Genomic DNA, 18,640 nt, shown 5'->3' on the forward strand with positions numbered 1-18,640 from the left:
ACAACCGAAGCTGAGTATATTTCTCTGACTGAGGCTGCAAAGGAAGGAAAATGGTTGCAAGGAATCTTGGAAGATTTAGGAATGAAGCTGGGAGCAGTGAAGATTAACTGTGACAGCAACTCGGCTATATGTTTAGCAAAACATCAAATGTTCCATGAGAGGTCGAAGCATATAGATGTGAGGAGACACTTCATCAGAGATGAGATTCAAAGTGGAAAGATCAATGTGGTGAAAGTTCCTACCGAAGAAAATGCATCAGACATGTTGACAAAATCTCTGCCAACTTCGAAATTCAAACATTGTTTGAAGTTGGTTGAGATTGTGGAGTGTTGAAGCTTGTAACAAGGATTGAGAAGGGAATCCAGATATTGATGGAGTTTTGCAAGGACAAGGTGGAGATTTGTGAAAGTGTGTCCATGCAAACTACTGGAGCTCGGCTTCTGAGCTCGGAAATGAAGCTCGGCTTTGAGTCCGGTTGTGATCGAGTGGTGGAGCCTCGGCAGCTCCGAGAAGAGATCAAGAAATAAAGCTCGGCTTTGAGCTAGCCGAGAAAGGCAGTTCGGTTGATAACCGAGAAAGGCAGTTCGGTTGATAGCCGAGAAATGCAGTTCGGTTGCTAACCAAGAATGGCAGTTCGGTTGATAGCCGAGAAATGCAGTTCGGTTGCTAACCAAGAATGGCAGTTCGGTTTTAGCCGAGCAGCGGTTATAACTAACTTTGGGAAATAGAGTTAGTTGGATTTTATTTCTTGATTGCATCTTGTATAAATAGCTCGATAGAGCTCAGTAGTGAGAGACGCAGAACACAGATTACACACACAATTAGAAGAGAATTCTTGCACTAGCTAGCGTTTGCTTAGAGTGATAGATTGTGAGTGTGAAGTTCTTGTATTGAGAGTTCCATCAATAAGATTCCGGTCATCTTCTCCGTGGACGTAGGTGGATTATCACCGAACCACGTTATATCGTTTGCGTGCTTTATTTCATCGTTCGTGCGTGTGTGAGATCGGCGGTATCACGACCCAACATATTTTACTCATTTTTACCTGCAATTTTTTTAAGTAATAATTTAAAAATACTAATCATATTGTTATACTTTAATTATTACAGTATGTTTGTTAATATACTTTATAAACCAATATTTTAATTTAAATATATATATATATATATATATATATATAGTCTCTCCATCTTCAAAAAATAAGGCTATTATCTTCATTTTGGTCAAGTCTTAAAAAGTAGTCTACTTTCATTTTTAACAGATTTTTCTTTATTAAGAGATGGATTTCGTTTAGAAGAGGCAAATCGTGCGAGCTGAGGCATGAACTCATTAACGATATGATACAATGTATTTGACACAAATAGTTAACAACACTATTTAAATTTGATTTACAAGAAACTAGAAAATAAAATTAAAAATGTTTTTTTCTAAAAATAAATAAAATAAGGTTAATAATAATAATAATAATAATAATATTCTCCCTTCATCCTATAAAAATAGAAATTTTTATGATGCCACATGTTTTAATGCACAATTGATAAAATAGAAGAAAGATAGAAAAAAATAATTAAAACATTGTTAGTAAATAATGAGGCTCACCGCATCAAAAAAAAACAAAGAGAGCTATAATTGTGTCAATTTTATGAGACAGATTGAAATAGAAATAGTTTTTATTTTTATGAGACGGAGTAAGTTATTATTAGTGGACAAGAGTGTGTATTTTCTTATTTATTAGACTCAGCTATTCGCCACAAGATTCTGGCCTTTTATTTTAAATATGAGATTTAAGAAAAATGATAGTACCCCATTTTTAATAAATTTAGTGGAACTTGGGGAGTACTACCACCAAACAATTAAATTGGTTTTGTTCTTATTAATTTAACTGAAAGTTGGACCAGAAGGTTGCTAAAAAATAATAAGCCCAAGATGGCTTATTTGGGCCTCAAAGACTCGTCTAATAATTAACTAAGTAGGTAATTGGGCCGCCGGTTAGGCTTATGCAGATTACATCCACTAGTTCTTATATTTCTTAATCTTACTTAGATCAAATAATTAGTTACTAACATAAGCATGTTTTCATCTTTTAAAAAATTATTTTGATCACATAAGCAACTTGGAGAATTAAGAACACCTAGTGTATAGAATGCACACTTGATGATGCGTGCGATGTACAATAAATGTGAAATGAGACATAATCTAGTGACGGAAGGAGAGAGTATTATGTAATTTTGAATTCGAATCCTAATTTATTATCGAACCGTGATAATGATTCTATCATTTTATTGTCAAATTTCTGGAAAAATATCTTACCATTAGACACCGATGGTTTTCTTAAAAAAAAGTAGTTCTCCAATTTTTTTTCAAATCATGGAAGCACATTCACGTCACTTCAATAATTAAATTGTGCTAATTTTAACCCAGAGGGTGTAGTCGAGTGGCATGAGATCGATTTCTGCCTTTGGGTGTGGAACAACTTTAAATCTTTAGGTCAGCTATCCCACCCAATGACCTCGCTTACATATTAGCCCAGTGAATAGTCACTGGACCCGCCGGTGGATATCCTTGGAAATTATCCAAAAAAAAAGAAAAATTATGCTAAATTTTTTTATAGTGGAGCCATTATTAAGATTGCGTTTTTAACCATTAATTGAAAAGGTTGAACTATCAATCAAATTATAACCTATGCTAAAAAATAACACAATTAAGTCTAAAAATATACTAGTACTACTTGGTAAGAGTAAAAAAATGTAGAGTTTGGAATATGTTGAATCTAGTAGTGAAATACACCATCAAATACATGTATATATATAAGAAAGTGCGTTAGAATGTGTAAACAACAAGTATCTACAATTGTAATTCACTTGTACACCTATGTTGGTAACAGGATACAATTTACAAACTAACTCATAACTCTAAGTGGTGAGCCAATCAACACTGGAATTTGGGGCACACCGACAACGCCACCAGGAGAGCCAAAAGTGCCACAATGCCGAACACCACCAGTTTGATCTTCATGTTCTCAACCCACATCTTCCTCTTCATCTTCGTCCCTTGCTTCTTGAAATCTGCTGCCTACAAATCCACAATCATTTTACAAATGCTACAAGCTTGTTTTATTAATTTCAGGGACTAACTTGTGATTTGAGATTATCTGTCTTGTCAACAAGCAATTCGATCTTCTCTCCACGATCAAGAACCTATTCGTTGCAAGCCCACATTCATACCATATTGTCAACTACAATATGCAACAAGAATAACAAAACCTTTTATATAAAGAGGGAACAATTCTTTTTTTGTCCGTGGACCAACATATCAATTCTGATCCGTAATATTTGAAAAGTCAATCAACTTTGATGTAATATCGTTTGAGTCATTTTTTCACTATTTCAAACTTTTGTTAGTCGAAAATACCCTCAAGTCATGAAGTGTATTTCAGTCTATTTATTTTCTCTTTTTTATTAAAATATTTAATTTATCTTTCTAACTTTATTAAAAATAATTAAGAGAGATAAATTAATTATTTTAATAAAGAAGAGAGAATAAATAGACTGGAATGCCTTCAAGAACTTGTGGATATTTTTGTCCCATAAAGTTTAAAACAATGAAAAGATAGCTCAAATAATATTACAACGAAATTAGTGAACCTCAAGATATTTCTAAATGTTTCGGGCCAAAATTGATACCTTGACAAAGTTTACGGAAAAATATATTACTGCCTCTTAAATATACATACCTTCTCAATGTTTTGCAGCATCACACCTTTCACCTCAGAAACCTGAGCCTTGACTTTAGCAATCTGGTTGATTTCTTCTGGGTGATCAACACAGTACTGCATTTGCTCTTTCAGTTTAGGCCTACAACAATACTAAATTAAAGGAGTTGGAAAAATTGTTTTTAAGAAAAATGGTACTAAGAAATGTGACTTTACCCAAACTCCCTTTTGAGGCTGTTGGGGCCAGCAGTCGAAGCTTTCCCGCCTCCATACTTCTTGGTAAAATCATCCTTGACGCGCTCCAGAAAGGCGATCGGTAGCTGTCTGCCCGCGGATTCAACAGCAACCACACAATAAGCTGCAAAGCCACACAAATGCTTGTTTTTATGAACACGGACAATGGACAACATGCATGCTAAACTACTAATTATTCCATCTGTTCTGCCTTAATAGTGACGTTTCATTTCCTGTACTCATTTTGGAAATATAATACTTCTTTCGTCTCACAAGAATATGCATTTTCCAATTTTGAAAACTCTTTTCTCTCTAATGTGGTGGGACTAATTCCCCACTAACAATACTTTAATTATTTTTCCTTTCCACCTCTATGTTACTTTACCAATTTTGCTTTGCCGAACTCAAAGTACATATTCTTTGGGGACGGATAGAGTAATAAATAATTAAAATAGAGAAAGATTCTCGTTCTTAATTTAATTTTTATCCCCATTAACTATTTTTTTTTTTCTAAAACAAGTGCAGGAAATGAAACACCTCTATTAACATGAAACAGATAGAGTATTAAGGAATCAACGTTCATACTGAATCCATTATCGACGAGGTAATTGAAGGTGTGGTCGTCACAAGTGTAGGAGAAACGGTTGTTGGAAGCGGAGAGCTTTTGAAGACACTGAGCGGCGATGGTGCCGAAATTCCCCTTGAATTCCGTGTAATCGGCCAAGACCACGGTTCCCCTCGCTACTAAACTGTAGATCAATTTCTGCTGACCCATTCTTGATTGGGTTTGTTATTGATTATATTAACATGAAATATAAAACCCAAAAACCAAAAAATTGCAAGCAAGAGGAGGAAATAATAGCTGAGATTGGAGGAGAGGAACACAACACAACACAACACATGGGTATTAGTTGATTTCCAAACATGGGATGAATGAAGAAGCGGAAAAAATGGCGGTAACGCTCGTTTCAAACCCATATTTTGGTGATCGTATTTAATCCATGCATGTATACTTTCTCTATTGTTCATACGAGTAACAAGAATCTAATAAAATCCATGAGAACATAGTAGTTTAATAAAAAAAAACTCATAACACAATTATATAAATAACACGAATCAATGTGTATTGAATATTTGAATGTATAGACCTTATTAATTCAACTAAATCATGTAATTTTGACTAAATACTAACGCAAGGATGAAGTCACAAATAGTACTAATTTATCCGTTTCATAAAAATATGTTTAATTTTCAAATTTCATCCAATTCACCAGAATATATTCATTTATTTTCTAAAAAGAATACAGTATGTTTTATAGAGATGGTCACAATATGTTGTATTTTTCAACTTATTTACAACCAACCAACCTACACTCTTTATCTTTTAGCAACAAAAGATAGAACACTTATCTTTTTTTTAAATGGGTAAATGAACGTGACTTTATCCACTTACATACTTATCATACACTTTAAGGTAGTTAAGAGATATCTTAAAATTACTCAATATTTTCATAATATGGTTACCATAACATATCGGTTTATCCTTATTATTTAACATCGCGATTAACATCCCATTCCAATCTTTTTAGATTTTATGGATTTATTTATCCACTATAAAACACTTATATTTGGACACAAAAATATAAATGAAATTACTTGGCTGGAAATTTTTTATAAATAACAAAAATTTAGGACGCAAAAAAAAATTATTGCTAATTAAATTAAGGCTAAAATAACTTAATCTTTTATTTTTTAGGATGCTTCCATTTGCATCCTCTAATTTTAGTTGGGACACCAATAATAAAATGTCCTTAACGGTTTTTTTTTGTTGCAGTTTTTTTATCGAGAAAAAAATGTTCAAAGCCAACATAGAGAGGCAAGCGAGATAATTCTACACAAAGCCAAAACTAACAACAAGCAATAAATAACGCACAAGAGCTAGGTGACCCGCAACAAAAACCATAAGACAACCTCAACTCAACATGAAAACCAACAAGCCAACGAGCAAGACACCAAAATAAGAAAGTACGTAAAACCAACTAGTAAGGATGACCAACCACTTGTGGAGACTTGACTAAATAATATTAATATGTCATTCGGATCGATGACAATGAGAATCTTGAATACCTTCCTTTCTCCCAATATCCGAGACGCCATAAAACCTTTCTCTTTTTCAGCTCCCAATTTGAGTGAAACTTCTGAAATATTATCTTGTTGAGGATATCCCAAATAGACCAAAGAATGATGTAAAACATAGAGATCCGATTCCAAGCCAACTTAGAAAGCAAGCCAACGGATCTTTAGGAAGACAGAAGGAGATATTCCACAAGTTACAGCAAAAATACCAGAGGATGTTAGAGACCTTGCGGCAGAAAAAGATGTGTTCAAAAGACTCAATTTCTTTTTGCCAAGTGAACAGAGATCATCTTCGACTCCTTTCACTACAAAAAACTATCGATTTACAAGCGAAAATTAGTAGCAGATATAGTATGTTGCTGTTAGTAGCAGATTGGGGGCGGAATATCCGCTAGTAATTGTACTAGCGAAATTAGCAGCAAATTTATGATGGATTTTGATTCCTCAATCACGGGTCATAATTAGCAGCGTATATAGCAACATATTGATAGTCACTAGTAAGTAGTGATGCACTTTTTATTAACACTAAATAAACCTACAAGTATACAGAGTATATATAGTATAGCTAAAGGTCAGTACCAGATATCGAACACAGGGAAAAGAATCACAGATTGGCTACCTTCTACTAAGCTCCGTTCACTATTTGGAAAACCGAAATTTTTGGAGGTTTTGAAAACTAAAAACAGTTTGAAAGTAATAAAACAATTAATTGCAAATAATTAAAGAGGTAAAATATGAGAGATAAGAGAATTCCATGGATGTGCATTCACAGTTATGGTTATACAAATTCCAACTACAATACCCTATCAGAGTTTATACTTCGATAGAACGAGTCACAAAAATTTTGCCTACGCGGTATGTTAAGGCTCGTTTCATGGATTGGTTTTTGGTGATATTACATGCTTTTTTGGGGAGATAATGCGCAAATTTGAGATTAAGTGTGCAGATATTTGCTGGGTCAAGTAGATGCTGCAAATTGACCGAGCAGATGCAAAATGAGCAGAAAAGGAATAAAAAAGTGTCAAAAATCTGCTAGGTCAAAGAGAATTATTAGGAGAGCAGGTGCGTAAAAAATCTGCCGGACCCAGGAACGCACACAAATTACCCGGGGCGGGGAAAATGGAACAGAAAAAAGTGAAGAAAGGAGCAGATTTAAAAGATCCTATTTTAAGGGTACAAACGTCAAATCAAGAAGAGCATACCCTAGGGATTCGAGCTTGAAGCCTCCCTATATAAAGGGACCAACATGAATGAAGAAGGGAGCGCTTAACGCTATGGTAGTTAGGTAGGAAGTTCTCGGTAGTGCTTAACGCTACCATTCTCGTAGTTTAGGTAGGAAACTCTCATAGGCGTTTAACGCCACCGCTTTCTTAGCTTAGTTTAGTTTAGTTGCTGATTTCTTAGCTTAGTTCAATGGTTTCGACGGTGGAATTGACGACTCCGCCTTTGGATCTCGACCTATTTTTGGTTTTATGAAGCTTTGGTGTTTATTTTCATGTTGATGATGGTATTTACTCATGTTTCTTGGATGCTTTTCGCAATTGGTGGCTTAAATGTTTAGATCCATGATGTTTACATGATTTTCAGTAGTTTAGAGGTTGAGATCTAGTTATTCACGTGCTCGATTTCTGAGATCTGTTAGTTTAGGTGATGCATGCAAGGTTAATCTGTGTTTATTCCGCTTTCTGCTTGATCCAGGAGAGTAGATATGGCAGTTATAGCTTGAATTTCGTGTTTACGTTTAGTTTTTGATGTTGGATTGTGGTGGATCTGAATCTGTGTTGGTGGATCTGAAGTTCTCTGTTTCTATTCTGCATGATTATGGTTGTTTACTGTTCGATCTCGCATCTGCTAGACCCAGTAGCGTAGATCTGTTAGTTTAGGCTTTAATTTCATGTTTAAATTTAGATCTGAGATTGCTCTGTTTTCATGGTGTTTAATGCTCTGTTTTGTTCTGTATTTCCTGTTGGATTCATGAAGAAGATGAAGTTTTCTGGTAGTTAGAATCATATCTGCTTTAGTTTGTTAGTTGCAACTTTCTTGTCAGTAGCTATTTAGGGAAATCTGTTCTGTTGCTTTTCTTACGCTCTGCTGTCTGGCTGGTTCAGGAAACTTATTTGCTTGACCCAGGAAATTTGGTGAATGATCTAAAGTTAATTTTCAGTTTCAAATCATGGTTGCAATTACATTTGAAGCACCTTCAGTTCTCTGTATCCAGTAGATAGAATAGATTAGGTTTAAATTCCCAGGTCTAGTAGTTAAAACTCAGCCCTTAATGAATGCGTGGCAGCAGCCGACCCCTTTTCCATTTGTGTCGTAGAAACAATCTCGAGTAGGTCCCTAGTCTCTGTGGTTCGATCCCGCTCTTGCCGCTTATACTTTGTAATATTTGTTGTGTTATTGGGAAAATTATAAATCTTGTTGAAAGGAGGAACACGTGCACACGACACACGTGCAAAAATCCTCTCTTCAAATGGCGCCGTTGCCGGGGACTATGGCGTGATCTACTTGATTTTGTTTCTATGACACTGTAAATAGCTTTCGGCTTTCTTTAATTATATGTTTTTGATCGTTTTCTTTTGTACAGGCATGACTTCTTATCCAAGGTGTTTTCCAATGTTGAAAAAAATCAAGGCTGAAGTGGAGAAGGAAAGCTCTCCGATTACACGTGGCTGAAAGAATGCCTATAGGGCCATAAAGTTTTCTTGTTCTTTCAATTTTATGATTAATGGTTGCATATATGGCCCTTAGATACTTTAGAAGCTCATTTTGTAAATAATTTTAGTCTGACTTTTAATTCTTGTAAATAGTTTTCTAAGAAAAAATCCAAAAACATTTAAAAGTAAAAATTAAAAAATTAAAAAAATTAGAAAATTGCCAAAAGATTTTTAGTTTTTTAAAATCCCTTTTTCTAATTAAGTTTGTTTAAAAAAAATTTATTTTCAAAAAAAAATTTAGGATAATTCGGAGTTACGCGTAATGGAAGAAACTCCACTATGCATGCACCTTTTTATTGCCTAGCGGGTCAGTTTGCTAAGTACTCTTCGGGAATCTGCTGGGTCAGGTAGATAGGAAGGAATTTGAAAATTTTTGGACTGAACCAGTATACTCCCAAAAATACTTTAGCAAAAGTTGTACATAGTGTGAATATGTTTTTTCTGAAATTTCTTATTAAAATCCAAACAAAGAAAAAACATTTAATCCCAAAAATATTTTTGAAATTCTAAGTAAATCTGGGAAAGAAGTTTATAAATGAAAAAAAAAATCATTTGGATCTTACATCCACTTGACCAGTTTGCTTAAGAATTTCAAGTTTTAGTTTCGTAGGTCAGGAAGAGAGTACAAGGGACCTCCAAGGAATTCAAATGATGAAGCTCCCAATTCAGGAAATAAGGAAGACGACTACCTGACCCAGCAGAATGGCAAGTCAGAAACAAGGGAAACAGAGGATTCCGCCCAGCAGGGAGTGGCCAAATCTGCTCTACACACTCCAGAACTGTCGATGTTGATGTACCAGCAAGAGAACAAGGAATCCCCAAAGAAGATGCAACCCCATGACCAGCAAGAGGACCAAGAAGGTAAGCACCACCAGCACCCCCAGGAAGGCTGACTCCAAAAGGAGCCAGAAGCAAAATTGAACCACCCTAAATGACCAAGTAATTTTTATTTTTCAGTTTTTGTTTTTTTAAGATGTCTGTTATGCTTGTTGTGTTTCTGTTATCGTGCATGCTTCGTTGTGTCTGTATATATGTATGTTTTGTATGCCTTCTCCCACTTTGCTCAATTCTTGGTCTAAGTATGGGAAGTTTTTGTTAATATAGCATGTGTTTGTTATTTGTGTTTTCTGTGTATATCTTCTCCCACTGAAGATTGTTGTGTATATACCTTCTGTTAGTTTATGTTTGTGTCTTCTCCCACTTAGCCTAATTCTTGGTCTAAGTGTGAGAAGTTTGTGTGTTTCTTTGTGTCTGTGATCTCTGTTTTGTTGTCGCCACTAACTGTCATGTTTTCCACCTCATTGGGATTGCTTGGGGACAAGCATGAATGAAGTGGGAGGGGGAGAGCAGTTAGTGCAGTTAGTGTCAAGCATGTAAATAATCTGTTAGGTCTAAGAGTCTGTAGTTTTTTTTAGGTTCTGTGTTTGTGTATGCATAACTGGTATAATAAATAGCAAAAGCCCCTTACGGATTGAAGAGAGAATACATGTCAATATGTGAATCCTTTTCTCTTAATAAATCAAAGTCAGTTGGATGAAGTAAGAACGATACAAAAGCCTTAATTTAAACTAACTGTGAAGCCCCACTATATAAGTGAGTTATGAGCCTAAACACTTTGAGCTAACATATACAAAAGAGGGCTGCCACTGGATGTGTAGGGAGAAGAGTCAAAAGAAGAAAATAGGGGAAAAATAATTTAAAATTCGGAGGTATAAGCTGGACGAAGTCCAGAAAAACAAAGGAAAATGAGGTATAGGCTGGACGAAGTCCAGGGAAAAATCTAAGGGCATGAAGCAATAATAACCTGACCCGGGGAAGAAAGGAAAAAGTTGTAGGAAGGAGAAACTCTCATAACCCGAAGCATCAGTGGTGTGGCAATGACTGAAGAGTGAATGATCCTAACATCCCTGGTGAGGAATGAGTGATCGAGTTAATCCAATAGGAGGTAAAATTTAAGGCTATCTTGACGAACTGACAGTTTGACTAGATAGAAGAAGGGAGGGGGAAGAATCTGAGGCTGTAGATGCTTGGATTGACCTTAACTTGTGGGGATGACTGCTAGGAAAAATACCATTTTATGCGTTAATGTGTTTTGTCTTTGTATGTGTGTTCGTGTCTGTTTTCTTTGTCCAAGTCCTTTTTGCGTCTAGGTCTAGGAGTCTTTTGTTTCCCGTTTTAGAGTCGGTCAGTTGATAACCATGCATTGAAACTTGCCTTATTTCTTTTTCTTGTCTTTCATGCTTGAGGACAAGCATGGTTTAAGTGTGAGCAGTTTGATAAAGCTCGTTTCATGCATTGGATTTTGGTGATATTACATGTTTTTTTGGGGAGATAATGCGCAAATTTGAGATTAAGTGTGCAGATACTTGCTGGGTCAAGTAGATGCTGCAAATTGACCGAGCAGATGCAAAATGAGCAGAAAAGGAGTATAAAGTGTCAAAAATCCGCTAGGTCAAAGAGAATTATCAGAAGAGCAGGTGCGTAAAAAATCTGCCGGACCCAGGAACGCACACAAATTACCCGGGGCGGGGAAAATGGAACAGAAAAAAGTGAAGAAAGGAGCAGATTTAAAAGATCCTATTTTAAGGGTACAAACGTCAAATCATGAAGAGCATACCGTAGGGATTCGAGCTTGAAGCCTCCCTATATAAAGGGACCAACATGAATGAAGAAGGGAGCGCTTAACGCTATGGTAGTTAGGTAGGAAGTTCTCGGTAGCGCTTAACGCTACCATTCTTGTAGTTTAGGTAGGAAACTCTCATAGGCGCTTAACGCCACCGCTTTCTTAGCTTAGTTTAGTTTAGTTGCTGATTTCCTAGCTTAGTTCAATGGTTTCGACGGTGGAATTGACGACTCCGCCTTTGGATCTCGACCTATTTCTGGTTTTATGAAGCTTTGGTGTTTATTTTCATGTTGATGATGGTATTTACTCATGTTTCTTGGATGCTTTTCGCAATTGGTGGCTTAAATATTTAGATCCATGATGTTTACATGATTTCCAGTAGTTTAGAGGTTGAGATCTAGTTATTCACGTGCTCGATTTATGAGATCTGTTAGTTTAGGTGATGCATGCAAGGTTAATCTATGTTTATTCCGCTTTTTGCTTGATCCAGGAGAGTAGATCTGGCAGTTATAGCTTGAATTTCGTGTTTACGTTTCGTTTTCGATGTTGGATTGCGGTGGATCTGAATCTGTGTTGGTGGATCTGAAGTTCTCTGTTTCTATTCTGCATGATTATGGCTGTTTACTGTTCGATCTCGCATCTGCTAGACCCAGTAGCGTAGATCTGTTAGTTTAGGATTTAATTTCATGTTTAAATTTAGATCTGAGATTGCTCTGTTTTCATGGTGTTTAATGCTCTGTTTTGTTCTGTATTTCCCGTTGGATTCGTGAAGAAGATGAAATTTGCTGGTAGTTAGAATCAGATCTGTTTTAGTTAGTTAGTTGCAGCTTTCTTGTCAGTAGCTATTTAGGGAAATCTGTTTTGTTGCTTTTCTTACGCTCTGCTGTCTGGCTGGTTCAGGAAACTTATTTGCTTGACCCAGAAAATTTGGTGAATGATCTAAAGTTAATTTTCAGTTTCAAATCATGATTGCAATTACATTTGAAGCACCTTCAGTTCTCTGGATCTAGTAGATAGAATAGATTAGGTTTAAATTCTCATGTCTAGTAGTTAAAACTCAGCCCTTAATGAATGCGTGGCAGCAGCCGACCCCTTTTCCGTTTGTGTCGTAGAAACAATCTCGAGTAGGTCCCTAGTGTCTGTGGTTCGACCCCGCTCTTGCCGCTTATACTTTGTAATATTTGTTGCATTATTGGGAAAATTATAAATCTTGTTGAAAGGAGGAACACGTGCACACGACACACATGCAAAAATCCTCTCTTCACGGTACAAGCGTAGATTATTAACACTAGGGTTGTCAATCCTAGATTCGTAACTCCTAAAAGCTCCTAAGACCCTTGAAAAGTCCTCACTCTCAATTAATAGTGCCGTTTTAAGGGAAGCTAATTGTAGTGTCTACTAAGTGGATCTAACTTGTCAACATCCTCTCACGATTATGTAGCAAGTTATATTAAATCATCACCGAATGTATCACTTAAACGTGAAGTATTATGGAACAACTTAGGGAATAAACGAATTAAAAACAAAACAGATACTTCCTCGTCCCCTAATAGGAGTCGCTCTTTGACCGGGCACGAGTTTTAAGAAATGTAGAGAAAAGTTGGTTGAAAAAGTTAGTGGAATGTGGGACCCACATTTTTATATTGGTTTTATAATAAAATGTGAGTGGAGTGAGTTAGTGGAATGTGAGGTCTACTACCATTTATGGTAAAAATGAAGAGTGACTCTTAATGGGGGACGGCCCAAAATGGAAATTAGCGACTCTTATTCGGGGACGGAGGGAGTATTAAATAGAAAACAGAATTGTATAACCAAAGCCGTTACCAACACATCCCTAACATCCTATGAATTTAGTTATACATAATTGAATAATCTAAAAACATAGAATGAAGGGAAAACAAAAAGAACATAAGAACTAAAGCAATAAAACCCAAATGTTGAATCCTTGTAGCCTTGATCTTCTCTTGATTCCTTCTTCAACCTCTTGCACAATTAAGAGCTCTCTCATATATATGCTCTAGAATTTTAAGGCAAAAAGAAGATCCTAATGAAGAGGTTTGAGGGGATATTTATAGAGGAAATTTCGAGCAGCAACAAATAAGGTAAAAGATTGCTAAGTTTGGTAAATCTTGGGAAGAAAGTAGATCAAATTCGTGCGCCGCGTTTTCCCAGCGGGCCGCTGCGCCTTGGCCAGCGGTCGCTGCATGTTGATCCGTAGCTTCTGCCTCTTGGATAGGTTCACTACACTATGTTGCAGCAGTCGCTGTGAATAATTATGTAGCTTCAGAAACTCTTCGAGCAGTCGCTGGGCGTGTTCTTCGTTTCAGCACAACTCTCTCCGGAGCAGACCGCTACTGGCTCAACGGTCGTTGGGCCCTAGCGGTCGCTGTGCGTCATGAAAGCTCCAGATTTCCAACTTCGACTTTTTGCTGTCTTTTTAGGCTCAAATATGCACAAATCTCACAGAACAAGTCAAAATACCAACATAGAGTAAATATGCAAAATATGGACATGAACTGTGATTTTGAGATTAAAAACAGACCAATTAAAGGCCTTAAAACAGTACAAAATCCGAGTGTATCAACTCTCCAAACTTACATTTTTGTTTGTCCTCAAACAAAACAATAAAGACACAAAATAGACTCACGGAATGCACAAGAACTAGACGTCTTAATTGCCTCAAAGTATGGAATAGATGGATCAAGCATGTATTAACGCAATCAAATCAAGCAAGGCTTATTAGTGCACTTTCATTACTAACTCGTGGAACACCTTGAATTCATGCACTCACATGTAGCAAACATCCAAAGATGGGAAGTGATTCTTTATCTCACTCTCAAAGTGTATAAAGGTAAAGTGTATAGCACTCAAATCATGCATCATGCAAAGTTTACCATAGGCTTGCTCAAAGTCTAATCCCTCCTCTACTCGATGTGATTAAGCATCAAAAGTCCGAAAGGTCTTTATTTTTTGTTGTAATGGAGACTCTTAGGTAGGTGATGAATATTTGGTTAAAAAGTTACTCAAAAATAAAAATATCCCAAGTAGAGTAAAAATGACTCCACTTTTTTAAAAACCCAAGACACTTTTAACACATTTTTCTCCTTCAACTCAATTTTCCAATCCTTTGAATTTTTTTTTCTCTTCACAACCTTTCACAACTTTTCTTTTCTTTTCTTTTCTTTCTCATTCTTTTGCTTTTCTTCTCATAAGCATCCTTTCTATATCAAGCACACATTTTGAATTTTCTATTTCCCAACTTGCACTTTTCTACATTTCAACACACTACTTTTTACAACTTTCTCCTTATCTCTCCAATTCCTTTACAAAAGATAATAAATACTATACTAACCCAAGGAATTTTCCCCATTTATTTTAGCTTCCAAAGAATAGGCTTAAAGGCTCAAAATTGGCTCCAAAGGGAAAAATTTGAGAGGGTTGAAAATTTGGGAATAAAAGTAGCTAAGAAAAGATGGCCTAACATCCTCCTTCATCAACTTAAAAACTATGTAAACTTAGGCAGACTAGGAAACATATACATGAATGCAGATAAATCACACAAGAAAGAATTTATGATCAAATCTCACAAGGTATAAACATGATTCAAGGCGAACAAACAATTCACTAATTATGCACTTTTTCACCAAACAGTCATATCAAGACGCCAAACCATACTTAATCAAAGATGAAAATAATTTAATATCATTGGCAACTCGGACTAACGTGTCCCTAAGCATGCGTGTTTCGCTAAGTTCATGACATGTTGCCAATTTCCCCTTTAATATTAATAAAAGTCTTACATCTAATACTTTTATCTTTGAATGGAGTATATTTCAACCCATTTGCTAAAAGTTTACTAATTAATTTTTCCCTGTATAAGATAAACACTGCAATTTATGTAAGATAATCTTTATTCAATTTTGGTTTTTGTTACAAAATTAGGCATTAACAGGTAACGCCTCCATGTGAATTCGATACTAACATATACATAAACAACGATCGGAATCATATATTTTCTAAAACAAAATTAATAGATTGCGAGCTAGAAATAAGACTTGTTTTCAAAATTCAAACATGTTCTTGAACTTGGTTCTTTAATATTTTCATTATCTTGACCTCAAGTCATACTTTGGATACCGATAAAAGTATTCATATTCGGGTGCCTATATCTTGTCTTATAAAGCATTCACAATGCAGCCGCCTTTGGGATGGCCACTTGGCGCGGCTGCATTAGACGCGGCCATGTGTTTCGATGTGCCAAACAGCATGCGGTTCGGTTCTGAGAGGATTCATAGATAAAGAATAGTATAAGAGCATTCACATCCGTGCTCTTGTCAACGAGCACGGATGTGGATTCAGACCCACTTTTTCTGCCTGCTTTTAGGCAAGACGCAAGAGCACAACACCCATATCCGTGCTCTTCCGCAACGACAAGCTCAAGGGTCCAACTATTCTATTATTCAATTTATATAAAACATTTCTACAAAATTAAAATGCATTAAAAATATCCGAAATAATATTACAAATTACAAAAAATTAAAAATTAAGTACATAATTAAAATCATAAAAATTAAAAAGTACATAATTAAAATCCTAAAATTTAAAAAGTACATAATTAAAATCCTAAAAATTAAAAATTACATAATTAAATTCATAAGTGGCCGAATTTCATCCAAATGGATGATGAATGTGTGTATTTATAGACGATTTTGGGATTAAATTTTAAAAAAAAAATTTAAAAATGGCAATAAAACGGCTATATTTTTTGGAATCCGATTTTTTATTTTATTTTTGGTATTATTTTCGATTTAAAAAAAAAGAAAAAAAAATGCCAATGGTCAATAGAAACACGCCACGTCGCCCTGCTCGCTGGCACTGACATGCTCTTAGCTAAGAGCATGTCCGTGCCAGCGGCAAGAGCGCAGCGGCGGATAGGGGTCGCCCCAATCGTTATAACTGGAACCGAAATTTCCAAACATGTCTAGAAACTAGTTTCTTTGTTAGAACCCAATATTGCTTTTCGATCAGTAAATATGGGCCGGTGTGGAAACCCCAAGCTTGAGGGTAGCATGTCTTCTTATTTCGAAGTTTGTGTATATACCACATAACCCCATTCATAATATTTCCTTCTGCTGGGATGATGTCTATTAGCTTGAGTATTTTAACATTCCAGATTTGTTTCATAAACAAGATATTACCAAAAATCGAAATTTCTTTGTATAATAATCTAGAGAAACAAAGTTTTGGATTTAATAATTTACTAAATGCAAGAGTATAGGGTTAAGTGATGTATGAAGTCTGAGAGTGCAAAAGAGGTCAGATTTTTTTATCACCTCTTATTTCGTGGGAGGACATATGTAATCCCTGGAAAATTAATTGATCTGTTAATTCACATATCGATAATTGCATATACTGTACACACACTACTTACATACTAAATTAATCACGAAGGCCATTCCTAGGTAATCATGTCAAATAACACATCACGATCGATACTTCAATATCTAATAATTCAATGACCAAATTATTTAGATTATCGCGGAATTATGAACAGATAGGAACTCACCTATTGAATCTCTGCGTAAGTTCCTATCTTGTAGTAATATAAATTTAGTGAGAATACACAAAATATAAAATCATCGAGCGCAATGATAGTATGGAACGCATTAAAACTAAATAATCTCAGGCCATTTCATTTTTGTGCCTTGTGAGTTTACCTTATGTTTCATAATATTAATATGTAATGTTTTAATACCATTTGAATTTAATACACAGTTGAGATAATATTACCTTAGGTATCACCATATGTAAAGTAATTTTAACTATTTTATTAAAATTAATAGTTATGTTCGAAACTTCGTCGTAAACTCGTTTTAGTTGAGAGCTCATGATGGGGATCGATATAAATAAATATTTATTCAATTTCTTGCTGTAAATTATGTTAGAAACCTATATGTCAGTAGTGGAAATTAGTTACAATGCACAGAAATACCTAGAAACATTTGTGGGGAGTCCTGCTAATATCACCAGTGTTGATATTGTATTGATGTTGTGTTTTGGGCTTTGTCAACTGTAACAAAATAGGTGTGTCCACTGCAATTCAGCCGTGTTTGATTATTTACATATATATGGCTAATAATGAACCTTTTTGTAAGTCCTGCTAATATCACCAGTGTTGATATTGTATTGATGTTGTGTTTTGGGCTTTGTCAACTGTAACAAAATAGGTGTGTCCACTGCAATTCAGCCGTGTTTGATTATTTACATATATATGGCTAATAATGAACCTTTTTGTATTGAACACAGACATCCTATCACTTTCAAATGTGAGTATGATGGTGTTTTATGGAAGAGAAATTTACTTGCAGATATATCATTATCATAGTTCAGAAATGTCCTTCATTATTAGCCATCCAGCGGTCCGCTGTAGACTTCCCAGCCGGTCTAAAGAGATGTAGTTGGGGTTAGTTTAGGTTTTTACGGCTCTAGTGATAAGGCTAATTTCATGCATTGATTAAAGGGTTGAATTCATGCATTTACGGGGTCTAACACATGTTTTTAAGCCAGGTGTGTAGTAAGTTTCGCCAGGTCCAGGAAGAAAGAAGGACGATTGCATGGCGAAGGGAATTGGCGATAAAAGTGAGCATTATGGGAAAATGACTAGACGGAGGAAACAATGAAGCTGAAGGGTAGAATTGAGATTTCTGCGAAGGCTTCTAGAAGATCCTCCGCACCTATATAAGGGAGAGAGCATGCAGAAAGAAAAGGAGTTTTTTTGGGCTCCTTAGGTTTTATTTTGGCTCTCTTAGCTCACTTACTTCTACACACTTGGGGGGATGTCCGGGAAGTTGTAGGGGATTACGGGTTTCACTTTCTGTTTGTTATTGGGCAACATTGTCCTTGCGTAGGGCGAAAATACAATTTACCGCTTTTATTTCATTCCGTTGCTGTGAATTTCACCGAGCTTCGCTGTTCGAATCTCAGCTCTGTTTTTCTGTCGAATTATCGTGGATTTATGCAATTACTGTTTTCTGATAATTTGATGTTTATTTCGAGTATGAATGATGTTTTATTTCTGAGCTCGTAGTTATTTACTCAATTGAATGCTTTTCGCATTTGCTTGTTGAATCGGAGTAGAATCGTTGATGATTGTTGTTGATCGGAACAGATTTATTGAATTGGAGTTTATGGAGTTGATTTTGGTGGTAGTTGGGTTCG

At 35.7% G+C, this 18,640-nt stretch overlaps 1 protein-coding gene across 1 annotated transcript; it reads right to left on the reverse strand.

Moving 5' to 3' along the window:
• Nucleotides 1-2,784: 2,784 nt before the first annotated feature.
• Nucleotides 2,785-4,801, reverse strand: LOC121773827 (putative vesicle-associated membrane protein 726). The gene is made up of 5 exons (XM_042170745.1): nt 4,532-4,801; nt 3,929-4,070; nt 3,734-3,854; nt 3,135-3,197; nt 2,785-3,072 (listed from the first exon to the last, which is right to left on the reverse strand). The coding sequence occupies exons 1-5, from the start codon at nt 4,719-4,721 to the stop codon at nt 2,929-2,931; spliced, it is 660 nt and encodes a 219-aa protein (XP_042026679.1). The 5' UTR covers nt 4,722-4,801; the 3' UTR covers nt 2,785-2,928.
• Nucleotides 4,802-18,640: the final 13,839 nt, after the last annotated feature.

Source organism: Salvia splendens, chromosome 17, assembly GCF_004379255.2.
Source record: "Salvia splendens isolate huo1 chromosome 17, SspV2, whole genome shotgun sequence".
Taxonomy (NCBI): domain Eukaryota; kingdom Viridiplantae; phylum Streptophyta; class Magnoliopsida; order Lamiales; family Lamiaceae; genus Salvia; species Salvia splendens.

What these genes read in the sequence shown, in the direction of transcription:
- LOC121773827 (XM_042170745.1), bottom strand. Translation starts at nt 4,721, where the DNA reads ATGGGTCAGCAGAAATTGATCTACAGTTTAGTAGCGAGGGGAACCGTG. An exon ending in AGCCTCAAAAGGGAGTTTGG is followed by an intron (nt 3,855 to 3,928) that starts GTAAAGTCACAT and finishes GTATTGTTGTAG; the next exon opens with GCCTAAACTGAAAGAGCAAA. An exon ending in TGCTGCAAAACATTGAGAAG is followed by an intron (nt 3,198 to 3,733) that starts GTATGTATATTT and finishes TGCAACGAATAG; the next exon opens with GTTCTTGATCGTGGAGAGAA.